The sequence below is a fragment of the Equus caballus genome, chromosome 3 (genome assembly GCF_041296265.1).
Source record: "Equus caballus isolate H_3958 breed thoroughbred chromosome 3, TB-T2T, whole genome shotgun sequence".
NCBI classification, from domain to species: domain Eukaryota; kingdom Metazoa; phylum Chordata; class Mammalia; order Perissodactyla; family Equidae; genus Equus; species Equus caballus.
The window spans coordinates 113,109,203-113,124,058 of record NC_091686.1 but is presented as its reverse complement, the minus strand read 5'-3'; the positions used below and the strand labels follow the sequence as shown (position 1 = coordinate 113,124,058).

Genomic DNA, 14,856 nt, shown 5'->3' with positions numbered 1-14,856 from the left:
GTTTCGGTCAACGATGGACCACATATACGACAGCGGTCCCATAAGATTAGTACTATATAGCCCAGGTGTGCAATAGACTATACCATCCAGGTTTGTGTAAGTGTACTCCATGATGTTCACACAACTACGAAATCACCTAACAATATTATTTCTCAGGACGCATTAATGGTCCCGTCATTAAGTGACCCATGCCTGTACTTTCACACTTTCAGTTAGCTTGCATGGCATCTTCATAAAATAGGCAATTACCACTTCCTTTTTATTTGGACCAAATAACCATAAAGTATTCAAGCAGTCTTAAGTAATGTCTAATGAAAATTTCCCCTGAAATACACAAGGTGTGACTATAAAGTAAAGAAGTCAGTGTCATGTGCTACTCTGTTTCCCTTTTGAGAAATACAAAAAATCTCCTGCTTTCCTTTAAATGCCACCTGAAATCCTAAAATCTATACAATTGCAGCTAAAATTAAAGAAGCACGATGCTTTTGGAACATGCCTCTCTAAATCATAGGTGAAAATCTATCCTACTAGTTGACAGTCATGCCTTGTGCATAGGATCCTTATCACTCTCATCCCATTTCTCTCTCCTCTAGTACTGCCACTCCAGTCCCACCTCACTTTATCCACTTTGTAGATCGTGGTATCTCACCCTCACGGGGAAGCCCTTATAATGAACATGTCATCTTTTGAACCAGCAATTACATAAATAAAAAAAAGCAGAAAACCAAAATATGGCAAAGACAAAAACATAATGAAAATGCTTCACTGCATTTTTTGCATACACTGCAGACAGTGAAATCATACACTGCAGTTTTTGGCTTTTACCTCTTTTCCATTCTGTTCTTTTTCCTGGGGATGGAAGACAAAATGCTACACAAGGTGTTCTGTGAAATCTTTCCAGGGCTAACTCATTCTTTGATTCCTTCCCCCTTCTCTCTCTTCACCAGGTGTCTGTTCTACACTCTAGCGTGCCAGAGACTGCAACAGCTGGATAAAATTTATGTTCACTGTTTTAAGAAGTCAAAGTCTTTCAAAGGAGCTTAATGCCCAAAGAAGAGGATTCAAATTCTGACCACAGCCCACAGTTAGAAATACATTTTACATTGCCACTCACACACACACATTCACAGACACACTCCAAAACCCACCAGAAAAGTTTCACCCAAATAATACTGTTACTCTATGAAATACAGGGTGATATTTCTACTTGCCTTTTACAAAGCAGTTGTGGTCTCACTAAACTCACGACCCACTAAAGGGTAGTAACTCACTGTCTGAAAAACAGGTTCCCAGACAGGCAGGCTGGTTGGAACTTACCAGGCAGTGAAGACAGTTCCAAGTGGCTACCGGGAGCTCTGCAGAGAGTACCCGAGTTGAAACAGACCGGGAAGGTCTTTGTACAAACAGGAATGAAAAGCACTGAGACACAAACTGCAGATACTCAACTTAAAAATATTTCTCTTACTGCCACAACTAGAAGGACCTGCAACTAGGATATACAACTATGTGCCAGGGGGATTTGGGGAGATAAAGCAGGAAGAAAAAAAATCTGTTAAAAAAAATATTTATTTCTCTTAAAATTCAGAGTAATGACGTATAAAAACTTACACAGAAAGATAATTATCTCAAAATAATCTGCTTAATTATGAGGTAAATCTTGCGATTCTTCTTTGGAATAAAAAATACAACTATAAGGGAAAATGATCAAAGACAGAAACGTTTGCTGGCCTTTCTGCCTCCTTGGAGATCTTGCCTGGAAGGACTTGGAAGCACTCTGCAGTCCCTGGACAACACAGCAGGCACTGGCCGGGTGCTGTGCGCGGGGCCTGTGCATGCGCCCTCAGTCCATCTCCACTTCCACTCTGAGAGGTGGGTGCCGCCACCCTACCCCTCTGCAGTGTGAGTCAGGAGCCTACCCAGTGTGTGAGCAGGAGAGGCAGGGATGGACTTCAGCCAGTCTGCAGAAGACTTGGCTTCGAATACTGAAGCACTGTTTCCAGTAATGACACTTGTCACTCACCCCTCCAGCCTCAACCTTGGTACTGGATTTGGCCTTATGTATATATATGAGAAAAAAAAAAAGAGATTTAACATACGTTTTTAACATCTGAACTTTCAATGTTAAGAAAACTATGAAATGGTAATGGTTCTGTAACACTGTCAGTCAACAAAACATCACAAGCTAGTGAAAATTTACGCAACCAGCTCTCACCACATTCACCTTGAACCTACTAATATTGCTCTTCATCATTTGAAAAATACTAGCCTCGAAAGAAATAAACAAATAAAAATGCCAGCCTCTCTGCGGAGAATGGAGCAGGGTTTTCCTAACCTTTTTAAAATCTGTTTGTCTTTTTGAAAAAAATCTCCTGCCTTCCTTTTAATGCCATTTGAAATTCCAAAATAAATGAAATGTTATGGCTAAAATTAAAGTAGCACAATGATTCTGGAATATGCCTTTCTGAGTTACACAAAGCATCTTCTGGTAACTCTAAATACCATCTCCTCCACCTCGACCGCCAAACAGCAGCTGCTGGTCAAGGCTGCTGGTCTGGAGTGTTAGTCGGGAAGGAGGAGAAAAGCAGGAAGGAGTATCTCCCTTTCCTGCCCCTGATCTCACTTTTTTTTTCCAGGAGGAAGGCTAGCCCTGAGCTAAGACCTGTGCCCATCTTCCTCTATTGTATATGGCTTGATGAGTGGTGTAGGTCTGCACCCAGGACCCAAACTTGCACACCTGGGCCACCAAAGGAGAGCACACAGAACTTTAACCAGTCGGCCACTGGGCCAGCTCCTGGTCTCACTTTTTATAAAGCTGTGGGTCCACTCCTGTAAGAGCAAAGAGTGTTGTGCACAATTCTACACTGGGGGATAAAAGGTCATCAGGGAAGGACACTTTCCCCAGGGAATTCACAACCTACTGAGGTGGATACAGACTATGTGGTAAGTGCCGGATGACTGACATGCTGTGGAAGCGTCAACAAAGAGCGTAGGTCTGTGTAAAGGGAGCAATGGCATTAAGGAATGTGCACCCAAGGGAGGGAGGAACAGAGTTAGCAAAGATCTCCCACAGAGGAGACAAGACAGGCACTAGATTTTGCTAGGCACAGTAAGGAGGAACAGAATTTCAAACAGAGAAAAACGTTCAGAGGTGCAATGTGAGTGGGAGGCTGTGTGGACAGAATGCAATCATTATACAAGAGGGACAGAAATCATCTTCATTTAATTACTAAGGAGCACTAACTTTATCCTATGTTTGAGAAGTTCTCAAGAAACCCCCAGGCAGGGATCCACTATAAGCACAATGTCAAGGAAAATGGGTTACCAGTAAGAAAGTTTACAAACGACTGACTTTGAAAGCAATTACTGCTTCAAGTCATCCCTATCATACAATCACTTTTATTCATCTGAATTCAAAAATTCATATCCCCAGGAAGTCTACACCCCAGAACATGGCGGACAAAGGGATTACCATGAGCCAAGTACTTTTACAATAGCTAAGGTTACAGAAACAGGGAACCACGGAAAACAAATAATCACAACGTACACCTGACATATATTTAACACGAGGATTAAATTTCTTAAAGGGTAAAAAAATGAACTGAGGAATTTCACTTGCAGAAAGACTACGCACATGGAAAGGTCTTGAGATGTTCTTGCTTCTCTTATTTTTAATCCATGTTGAATATGGTTATATTCTAAGCACTTGACCCTTGAGGCAGGGACCACGACTTTCTATTTTGCAAGGGACAAACAGGGTTGTGACGCACAGGCTGGGTGTGCCCTTGGGACCCTGTGGCCCATGTGAGAGTGGCGCTAAAGAACAAGGGCATTTGCAGCTGCTGCAGGCAAAGGGGACGTGCTGCAGGCTGCGGTCATACACCTTCTCGTTTCCATCTGCTTTTCAGGAGTGATCAGCAGCATTACAGCAGACTGAGAGTAAGCAGAGACAACAGTTAAGAAGGAGAATAAGAGACTGAGTGAGAGATCCCCATGGGCTGATAGAGCACAATGCAAAGAGAGGGGAAGAGAGAGATTTAAGATTATCCCCAAAGCTAATGTGACAGCAATAAGTTACTAATCCACAAAGATAAACAGAGCCCCACAGTGCCAAGTTCACAAATTGTCTTTTAAACATATCAGTGAACGGGGTAGAGGCCTGAAGTCTGTGTCTGGTTGTCGTGGAACCATCTGATGGGTCCCATATACCCAACAGGAAGCAGGGCCTACACCAGGCCAAGGAGGTGCTGGATGCCTGGGGGGCTGCCCCAACACCTCCAAGCCCCACTTCTGGAGGGAGCCGCTGGTGCTGCTGCTAAAATGGCCCTGTCCCCTGAGAGTTAAGAAAGGTAAGACAGCTGCAGACGGCACATGGACGCCGCTGTCACCACTGCTACAAGCACTGGCGACAAGCCTGAGAGAATGGAGGAACACTAGCCAAGGCTGCTGAGCTGCTGAGCTGTGAGGATCCCCACGGCTCTCCTGCTTCTCAGCAGCCGCATGGTGGAACATCTGAGGCAGGGTGTGTCACAGCCGAGAGCTGCACCATGAGAAGGACGATTACCCAAACATATTTTCATGAAATTAGAAACTGAGCAGTACGTCCAAGAAATCACTGCTATAAATATAGGTCTGAGTTAATAAATACTCCTAGTTTCACAATGAAATCCCAGGACTGTTTCCTTGAAATAAAGGTGACACATGGGCTATGACTATGTTTTCTTACCATACACTCACATTGAGAAACAACAAAAAGGCTTTATCTGATATTTTGATTAAGTTATTTTGAAAGGAACTTCTTGAGTTATTTTTTCCTAAATGGTACCCCCTCTGACTCTCAAAAAAGCAGAACTACGTTACCCCACTAGTCATGTGAAATTTTCCTTTGTGTGAATCTTTCCATTCGCTCCAGCTTCCTCTGTTCCATGTAGGCAAACTCAGTCAGAGTTACGGACTATTAGCCCTTCTGAGATCATCCAGCCCAGCCGTCTAATCTTAGATGAAGAAAAGCAAAGCCAAAGGAGGTTCACGGCCTGGCTTGGGCCGCTCAGCTATTCCTTGCAGACCGCAGATGAGAAGCTAAGGCTGTTGAAACCTGACCCCAAATCTTCCCGTGTGACAGTAACCTTTCCTCTTTCAATAAGAGCAAGAGCCTATGCCCATAAATAAAAATATTCTATACCTATAGCAGTATTTATTCCATACCTGCAACCTGACAAACTTAAAGCTTATAAAACTTTACTAAATTCTTAAGACAACAAAGTAGTTCCACTTAGGACTAAGCAGTTGAATTCAATTTTTTAAAAAATGTGTTAACTACCACATACACAGCATAATAACAAGGACTGCCAAAAAGCACAGAATCACAAGGTAAAGTGAAAAACATTTTCATTTTAGTTCCATGTTTTATGATAGGCAAGGTTACATAAACATATGCAACCAGAGAAAAGTAGTTTTGATAAAAGCCTTCATAATAATCACAACCTATATCTGACACGCATTTAACAAGAGGAATGAATTTCAATAAATCAATTGATTTTAATTTGAAGAAAGATTACGACATGGAAAGATCTTGAGACTTTCTTGCTGCTTTATTTCTAACCCATGTTGAAGACTGCTACGCTAATTTTTCAGAAGCAGAGCTCTGAGGGGTGGCTGACCGAAGTGCCATTCTCAATCTGTTTCTCCCTTTGTTGGAAAAGTATAATATTCACTGTCCTAGTCTCCCAGGTGCTGGGGACGGCTGTGTAACTCCGTTTGGCCAACAAGACATAAGCAGAAGGAAGTATGCCGGGGCACTTGTGGGAAAGCTTTTAATTCTTTACACAGCGACAGTCGAAAACAGTGGCGCTGTCCCTCTCCTCTTCTTTCTGATGTAACGCAGATGCAACGCCTGAGGCGGCAGCTGTCATCTTTCTCTTAAAAGGCAACAAGCAAGAGGACCGAAGGCCAACTAGCCTATGCTGGTGAAACGGAAAGATAAAAAGGCCTTGAGGGGGCCGCCCCAGGGACGAGTGGTTAAGTTTGTGTGCTTGCTTCAGCAGCCCAGGGTTTCGCTGGTTCGGATCCTGGGTGCAGACACGGTGCCACTCATTGGGCCACGCTGAGGTGGAGTCCTGCATAGCACAACCAGAAGGACCTACAACTAGAATATACAACTATGTACTGGGGGGGGGGGGGGGGGGGATGGTTTGGGGAGAAAAGGAGGAAAAAGAAAAAAGATTGGCAAAAGATGTTAGCTCAGGTGCCAATCTTTAAAAAAAAAAAAGGCCTTGAGTCCATGCTGGCTTCATTAATCTGCTGCATAATTGAGATCTCCTTTCTCTAGATTTGTTAAAGAAAACTTAAAAACTTATTTGCTTAAGCCACCATTAGGTGTTCTGCTACACACACAGCTAAGAGTACTCCTAAGAAATACATTTTAATAGTTTCCTCCCAAAACTAGTCTAAACTCTTTAGCCTGACATTCAGGGTAACTGGATCCAGCCTACCCTCCCAGCGCACCCACCCTTTCTTGTGTGTACCTAACAATTCCCCACCTCTGGATCTTCCTAGCATACCCACCCCAACAGATGTGCACAAGCACACACCCCTAAACTGCATGCACAAAGTCGACCTCTTTTGCTCATCACCTTGCCATTAGCTTCATGAGTCTCAGGTTTGTCTCTGTGGTTCTACACCGTAAAAGTGCCTGAACATCGTAAGTACTCAAAGACTGAGAAAATTAATAAATAAGGGAATGCGTGATCTGTATCTCTCTAAGATAGAATTTAAATATATTTGGGAATTTTGGACAATACCATGGGGAGCATGTCTTTTCTATTTCCTGCAGTTCTGGATTCACACAGATGGCTAATTTTGTCCATGGTGCAGGGCTAATTGTTCCTATGGAGTCAAAATACAGAATATACACTCGCAAGTTTCCAGCAAAACGTGGGTTGGAGGTGAGAGCCGTCTGGCTGTCGGTGAGACTGCCACAGCGGGCAGGTGAAGGACCAGCACTCTAACAGTCCCCGCAGCTCATGTAGCTCATACAGCTCAGGAGGCTGTGGAGGGATTGAACGCTAACTCATCTGAAGTGCTCAGGACCGTCCTAGCACCTAACCCTTATCTGATAAATGCTGTTTGTTATATTGTTAACACAGAACTAGATGCCAGAGGGGGGATGTAACTGGCCAGTCAAGGTGGGGTGTGGAGTAGTGAGCACTCACTCACCAGCAATTTCCTCTCTAGGAAACTGGTGATCCCTGCCCAGCTACCAAGAATCTAGTTAAAGCATCCCTTGTCTGTCCTAACCACAAGCTCCAGTCATGTGCCTGCTGAGGCCAGCCTGTAGAGGGCGGGGCAGAAAATGTCAGGGTGGGAGGGTGTGTCAACTCTTATGGCCATCAGCTAAATCCTTCATGAAAGAGAGAAGCTCTCCTCTGACACAGCCTGGAGGAAAGGAAAGGGGGAAGACAGTTTTCCCTAAAGGCTCTTTTTACCTGTGGTCAGCAATTCAAGGTGGCTGAGAGTCAGAAAATCACATCCCTTGCAGGGTTAGAAGTCAAGTTTAGTAACAAAAGAAGGAGGAAGATTAAAAGTATAACATGAGAAAAAGCAGGACCCAAGGGAACCTCGAACCCAGGCCTCTCCCAATCACCTCCTGCTGTCCTGGGTGCCAGTACCTGTACCCCACTGCAAAGAGACGTCCACTGGACAAGAAGCCTTCCAAAGGATTCTCCCAAGCAGAGCATTCCCCAATTTGCTGAAGTGAGGACTGCAAAAGATTTTAAAACACTTACACAGGGCTTACCACGTCATTAATATACAGATGAGAAAGCTGAGGCACATGGACAGAAGTGAACTGCTCAAGGCCTCACAGCTAATAAATTGCAGAGCCAAGAGTCAGGCCCAGGCAGGCTGGCTCTTGAGGTCATGCCCTTAACCACTTCGCAACCTGCCTCTCAGTTTAGAATGCAGAGAAAGTGTAGCTCAATCTCCTCAGTCGTATGGAAGAGAAAAACAGCCCCCCAAGTGGACCACAAACACAGTTAGTAGCAGAGCTGGGACAAGAAGTGCAGGGGGAAAAGGGATTTGTGGTGGAAAAGAAGAAATGCTCCCCCAAAGCCAACAAAACAACAAAAATTTTATACTTTTACATTAGAATGAGAAGTTCAAATGTGAAAAAAGTGCTAAGAACTAAAAATACTATTTTAAATATATAAGCAAGTCACCTTTATTAAATACCAAGTACAATGTGTTTATCCACTGACAATATTACACAAAAATCCTGGGATTTTTTTACATTGGCAAACAGGTTTGGTAAGAGAGATTGAGTTGACATTTCTCTCGACTTTAAAGTATCAACATTAATTACATGTTTTATACTATTTGCAACCCTACAAGCAAAGTGCTTTTTAATCATCAAGTTTCTCTTCCTGAAAAGCCAGGTGAAAATATCATAGCATTTACCAAAAAAACAAGAAAAAAAATGAGTTAAGGTATTATACATTAGAACAGACAACATAAACACAAATGAAACCAATAAAAAATAAGTTATTAACATGAATGTCTAGACATGCCTCCCAACTCTTACAATAAGAGCCTACTCATGCAAAATAAAGGCCTCAGAGACAGCAGAGGGAATTCACGCTGTTCTGAGACACGTGAGCCTGGAATTAAACAGAAACCTAACTCTGCTTTCCTGTACATTTCACTTAGTTTTAGAAGTTAAGACAAAACTGTTCTAAATCGAAAAATAGGACATCCTTTCATACTTTTTAGGCAATAAAACTTCTGAAGTGCTGTTCTAAGACACAAACCAAATTTTCCCAAATAGGCCTAAAGCTAAAAGTGTCTGTCATGGGAAACAAACAGGATTAGAAAATTATTACAATTGTGCATTAGCAGTGTTAATTCAACTTTTCTGACATTATACATTTTACATATATACAAATGAAACCAAAGTTTCAGGAAAAAATACTTATCCTTGGTACAGGCAGTCCCTCATACTTTTTCTACTCTTTTCTTAAAAAAAAAAAAAATCCTAATTGATTGCAACTTACCATATGGGTTACTCTACCCATCTGTGGTCCCATAATGGACCATAGTTAGAAAAACACCGGTTTGTAATATAGTCTCACAAGGCCTGTGGGCATTTCCCCCAGAAGAGAACTTGACAACTTAATACTCACAATAACAAACGTGAAATGCTCATAAGTTTCTGTGAGAAATCTACCCAGAAACTTGCTTGCTATCTCAATGTTGCTGGTAGGAAAAAAAGAATGTGTGTATTGAACCTGCCTCTGATGAGGTGACAGAATTATGAGGGGATGTTGCTGCTGCTCATTATTTCTGCCACAGGAGAGGTAATAAAGGGGATTGACGGACACCTCCCCAATCTGAAACAGTCCCCTGGGTGTGCCCATTTAAAGTCTGGCCTGGGGTTACAGGCAAATCGCTCTGTGTTCCCCCCAGAGAAAAATGGGAGTTCAGAACTGCTCAGGCAGGTGGGAGAAGAACATCCCCTGAAAAGGGCTGAGACCAGAGGCGTAACCTCAATCTGGCTCACATCGTCCAGGACAAGAGTACAGGCCCCAGAAGACCATCCCTGCGGCTGCCTCACACTTCCATCCCTGCCTTATCACTGGAAGAAAAAGGGAGTTTTGGAAAGCAGGGTGAAGTGTTTTAAAAGACAAGAATTAGTTAAAAATTCTTTTTGGCAAGCAGAAGAGACATTACCCACCACCCCCACAATAAAATCTTAAATAAACTCCAATATACAAAACAAACGTGCTACTGCATTTGGGAGGAGTGTTGCCGACAGCGCCCCACACACTCCTCTACCTCCATCCTCACCCACCAGGTCCTTGGCTCCGCCATGGACCCTAACAAAGCAGCAGCACAGTAACTAAGCATATCTAATGATCCTGACCAAAGGCAGCAAACTTTCATTGTCATATTTGTTCCCTCTCAAATCTCCCTTGCTCCCCATCTCTCTGAACCTCACCCTAACACGTACTGACCTTCCTGAAATTTCAGCATGTGGCATGCCACCAAGAACTTATGTAAAGCAACATTTCTAAAATTATCACTCCACGTCTGGCTCTCTTCCATATACCAAATTGACGGACTGTCAGAAATAAGAGAACATCAGCCAAACCAGCTGGGTCCTTACTTCTCATCATCCACCACATCTCTTGTTATAATGATACACTGAAAAAGCAAACCAAGAAAACTCTTCTGACCGCCACTCTAATAGGACGTACGATTCTAAGGAAGTGATTGGAATATTACAAGTTCTATGGTACTATAAAAGTATGAAAATACGTTTCAATATAGCTAAAGGTGAATTATTTAATTCTTTCCTTCTAGCATTAAATTTCAGAATGGCTCAGACTCACCAACTTGAGCAAAGCAGAAGGAAAAGAGTGGTCCTCCTCTCATATCTGACTGGTCCTAACGGACCAGGACACAACCCAGGGAACGTGGTGAGTAAGGATCCAGTGCTGCTGTGACTATGCTTATCCTTTGACATGAGGCTTTCTGTGAAGAAGGGCAAACGAACTGTCTTCTCTTTGAAGAGACTGTCATTTATGTTTTTAAATATAAGGACTTTCTGAGAAACTGAAATCTTAAAAAAGGCTGAAGTTAAATAATTGATCATGTTGAACGGGAAAAAACCTACTTCTAGTAAAACAAAACTGAAGAGAACTAAAGAAGTGTAGATTAATTCCTTGGAAAAAGTTACTTGGATGAGACTTAAATAGAAATATGGTAAGTTTAATAAGTAGCAAAGAATCACTGGATCTTATTCAGACTAAAAATATACTTTTTAAAAGCCTCTTCCTGTATGGGAATTCCTACTCTCCCAATAAATTTAATTACCTGTGATCACATTATTTCCAATATTTTAAAAACTCTGGCTGTTCACAATTTTTTTTGTATAATTAACATGTTGACATAACTTTCAAAATGATGTCTGGTAATAGAAAAAAAATAGTACCTTTTCCAATTCTCTTGGTATTCGCATACAAGTGTATACTCTTTCTCTTCTTTCTGTATACTTGGCCTCATTATGTTCAAGGAAGTACCCTCTTGTTAGTTCAGCACTGAGGAACCTCAACAATGAAAGCTCTACAGGAAAAGAAAATGACACAAAACAAAAACAACAGTATTTATCAAGGAACTTACATGCTAGCTGGGGCCATAGGTAATACATATATAAAACAACAGAGAATAAAACAAAGTAATCTATAATTCTGCACCCAGAACTGAACAACTACACACAAACGATCAGCAAAGACTGGTCCGAAAAATGCTGCTCTGTGTACTATAAACTGAAAATGCCACAGGACTATATAGAAGGGATGATTACTATGAGCCACAAGAGTCAGAAAAGTGTTTTGTGAAAACCCAGTCCTGTGTCTTATAGGTGATACAGCACTTGGACTGATGGAAAGATGGAAGGGAGGCAAAAAGAGTAGATATCAAGTATATATAAAATGGCTATTCCATATATATATGATTCTCTACATATGTGTATATATGCATGTGTGTATATACACATATGTATGTATGTATGTGTGTATATATATATATGCAATTAATGTGTGTGTGTGTGTGTGTGTGTGTGTGTACATCAAAGGGAGCCAAGTCACCTAACACACACTGCTTCAGTTCAAGAACAATCCTGTGTGAACTACATGGATACTGGTACAACTTCTTCCTGCTTCTTCAGCCTCAGAGATCCCGCAAAAGTGTCTAAATAATACCATTTACCTAGGAGAAGGCTTACCAACATGATGATAATCATAAGAAGTCATATAAAGTAGAATCTCAACCAGATCTGAAAGACCTCCCTTTCCTTGGATTGGTCCACCTGCTTCCTCTGTTCCTCCAAAACAAATTCACCCAAAGTTATCTCATCTCAGATGAGGAAAGTAAGGCCAAAGAAGGATAACACTTTCCACTGGGCTGTAACTGGCAGACATGAGTTGAGAAGCTAAGGTTGTTAAGGCCTGATGCCCACTATATCCTTGCCACACTTCCCTGATAGCCCATCACCTCCATGACCTCTCAGGACCCCTGACTTCACAGGCACCTTCCTGCTCTTGCTCCCCAGGAGGCCAAACTCTCTCCCAGAACTCAGGATACCAAAGGCTTCAAATTATCCTTTACGCTCTGAGCTGGCCTTGCGGTCCTTTCCCCAAATACAGTATTGGTGTTCCCTCTAAAAAATGACAAAAGGAAGACTGATTTCATTTACGAGTATCGACTTAAGGAGTTGCATCTTATGTGTGTGCTAGGATTAAAGTCTGCAGGTAAGGGGAAAAAAGTATGTAGTCAAAAATATCCTTGGAGGGGCTGGCCCCGTGGCCCAGTGGTTAACTTCATGCCCTCTGCTTCGGCAGCCCAGGGTTTTGCCGGTTCTAATCCTGGGCGCAGACATGGCACCGCTCATCAAGCCATGCTGTGGCGGTGTCCCACATGCCACAACTAGAAGGATCCACAACTAAAAATACACAACTATGTGCCAGGGGGCTTTGGGGAGAAAAAAGGAAAAAAAATAAAATCTTTAAAGAAAACAAAAAATCCCTTGGAAAGCTCTTAAAAAGACTCCGAAGAAGACTTACTATCTCCCTTTGGGCCTAAAACAGCTTACTTGTCCCAGCACCGCAACAGACTGCTAGTTCTTTGAGCATCAGTTCAGGTGGCTTGCTCATGTATAGGGGTTATATTATGCAAAAAGAAAATTATACACACACACATTTCTTTAAATACCAGATTCATAATCTGTCTGGAGAGTTAGTGATACCATGAGAGATGCCTGGGGACTGAAACAGATGGAGAGAAAAGCAGACTTCCACCCCCTGCAGCCTAGTGGAGGGCAGGCGAGTCATCGACTGCACTAGGAGCACTGTGCTGTCAGGACACTTACAGCTAAAGCCACGGACATGAGGGACGAACTGTACTGCACTGCACAGATTAACAGATGTCCAGATTAAAAGGCCTTAGTATGACCAAATCCACGTAGATTAAAGTTCTGGGTTAGATACACTCTAATATGTTGTAGGCTGGCTAGATTCAGAACAAGATCTGCTGTTTGAAGGGGAGAAAAAGAAAGCCTTTTGAGCTACAAACAAGAATAGCCAAAACTAGTGAAAGATAAAAAATTAAACTCTTATTCAGTCTGTTTTCCAATTAGAGAGCAAAGGATGTTCTGATTAGCTGGCATCTATAAATATCAATTCTTTCATGTGAAAACTGAGATGCAATAGGACGTTCAGAAAGCAGAAGAGACTGCACTTACAGAAATTTTCACAGATGCCAGTGAGCTGAGTCATGAGTCCCAAAGCTCACTTCACCATAATCCCTGGCAGCATCTGACCTGCGGCTTACCCATTCCTGCTGGCCACCCCCTACCAGTGGTGCTCTTCTCTCTCGTAGCTCAAGACTTTTCTGACCTAAGCCTCCTTGGCTGCTCCTCCTCCTCCACCTGAGTGTCTGCTGGTTTGGTGCTCCATTCACTAGATTCTAACAAAACGCGAGTTATGGTAAAACACCGGCCATCACTTAGGGCCTCATTCTCTGATGGGTCGTCAAGTCACCTTCTCTCTTTTTCTTTTCTTTTTTCCCTATATATCCTCTCGCTGGACAGGCTAAGGTTAAAACTATCATCTAAATCCTAAAGTCACCATATCTCCAGCTCTGAGTATGGAGAAACCCACCTGAAATCCCACAGACACCTTTAACCTGCAAAACTGAACTCAGTACCCTCCCCACTAATCCCACCCTCTCCTGCAGCCCCGACTTGAGCTCATGGCATCACCAGTGATATCATTCTAGGCCAGAAACTCAGGGCCAATTCTGACCATCCCTTCTCTCCTCTCACCAAGCACTGGGACATTTATTAACTTTGCTCTCTTCTTTCTGTGCTCCGCCCTAGCACGGTCCTCATCTTCTCTCTCAGGTTACTGCGAAAGCTTCCTGACTGGTGTCCTGCTTCCAATCTCCCCTCCCTTCAGCCCTGACTTGGCCTGGCAGCCGGAGTCAGCACATCCACAGACCGGCGAGGGACGGCCTTCAGCGGCTCTGCGTTACCTCCAGGTAAGGTGTGATACCTCGGCAGTGGCAACACCTGATCCCTTACAACTTGGCCCTGGCTGTCTTTTCAGTCGTGCCTCACACCTGCCTCCCTGAATCTCAAGGTCACAACTCTCTACTTACACTACTTTTCATTTGTTGCAAACATGTCAATTGGTTCACACCGTTTGCTGGCCTGAGAACTCCCTTCCTGTTTTCCAAAAGTGAACACATTCAGACATGACCTGCCCTGAGAGGATGTGCCTATTTCCCAGCAGAATCCATCCTTCCTCACTTGGCTCCTACATCATCTGCACCTCCCATGCTTGCCTGTGCCATATTACACTCATGTCCTTGCCTGGTTTCTTCCTTTACCTCCACATCCTTGGGTACCGCACATAACAGGTGCTCAACAAACACTAAAAGAACATATCGTTCAAAGAGGATGAGAAATCACAGAGAGGAGCATGGCAGAGAGAGAACAAAAACAGAATCAGAAGTCAGAGGTGAGAAGAGCAGAGAATACCAGGTTCTCGAAAAGAGAGTGATGAGACAGAAGTGTCCTGAGACTGGGGGAGACAGCAAGGACACAGTGACAAGCTCCTGGTGCTTCCCTGGGTGCAGCAGCCACTGAAGCCTCTCCTCTGTGCGTGTGTCTAAGTGACAGTAAAGGGAAACTCAACAGGTACCTGAACTTCCAACCCCAAGAGGACAAGGTGCCACGATGCAGCCAGTAAGCGCCCTGGCGTGCGGGGAGGGCAGACTCGCACTGTCCTCAGTAAGTGCAGGGCG

The 14,856-nt window shown here is 43.2% G+C and overlaps 1 protein-coding gene across 1 annotated transcript in view; it reads right to left on the bottom strand.

Annotated features, from left to right (window-relative positions):
* The window catches only part of TAPT1 (transmembrane anterior posterior transformation 1), a 62,068-nt gene that overhangs the window by 39,202 nt on the left and 8,010 nt on the right, over positions 1–14,856 (bottom strand). Inside the window, exon 2 of the mRNA XM_023638315.2 lies at positions 10,985–11,115. Coding sequence (XP_023494083.2) covers positions 10,985–11,115 — 131 coding nt within the window. The remainder of the gene's footprint in view (positions 1–10,984; positions 11,116–14,856) is intronic.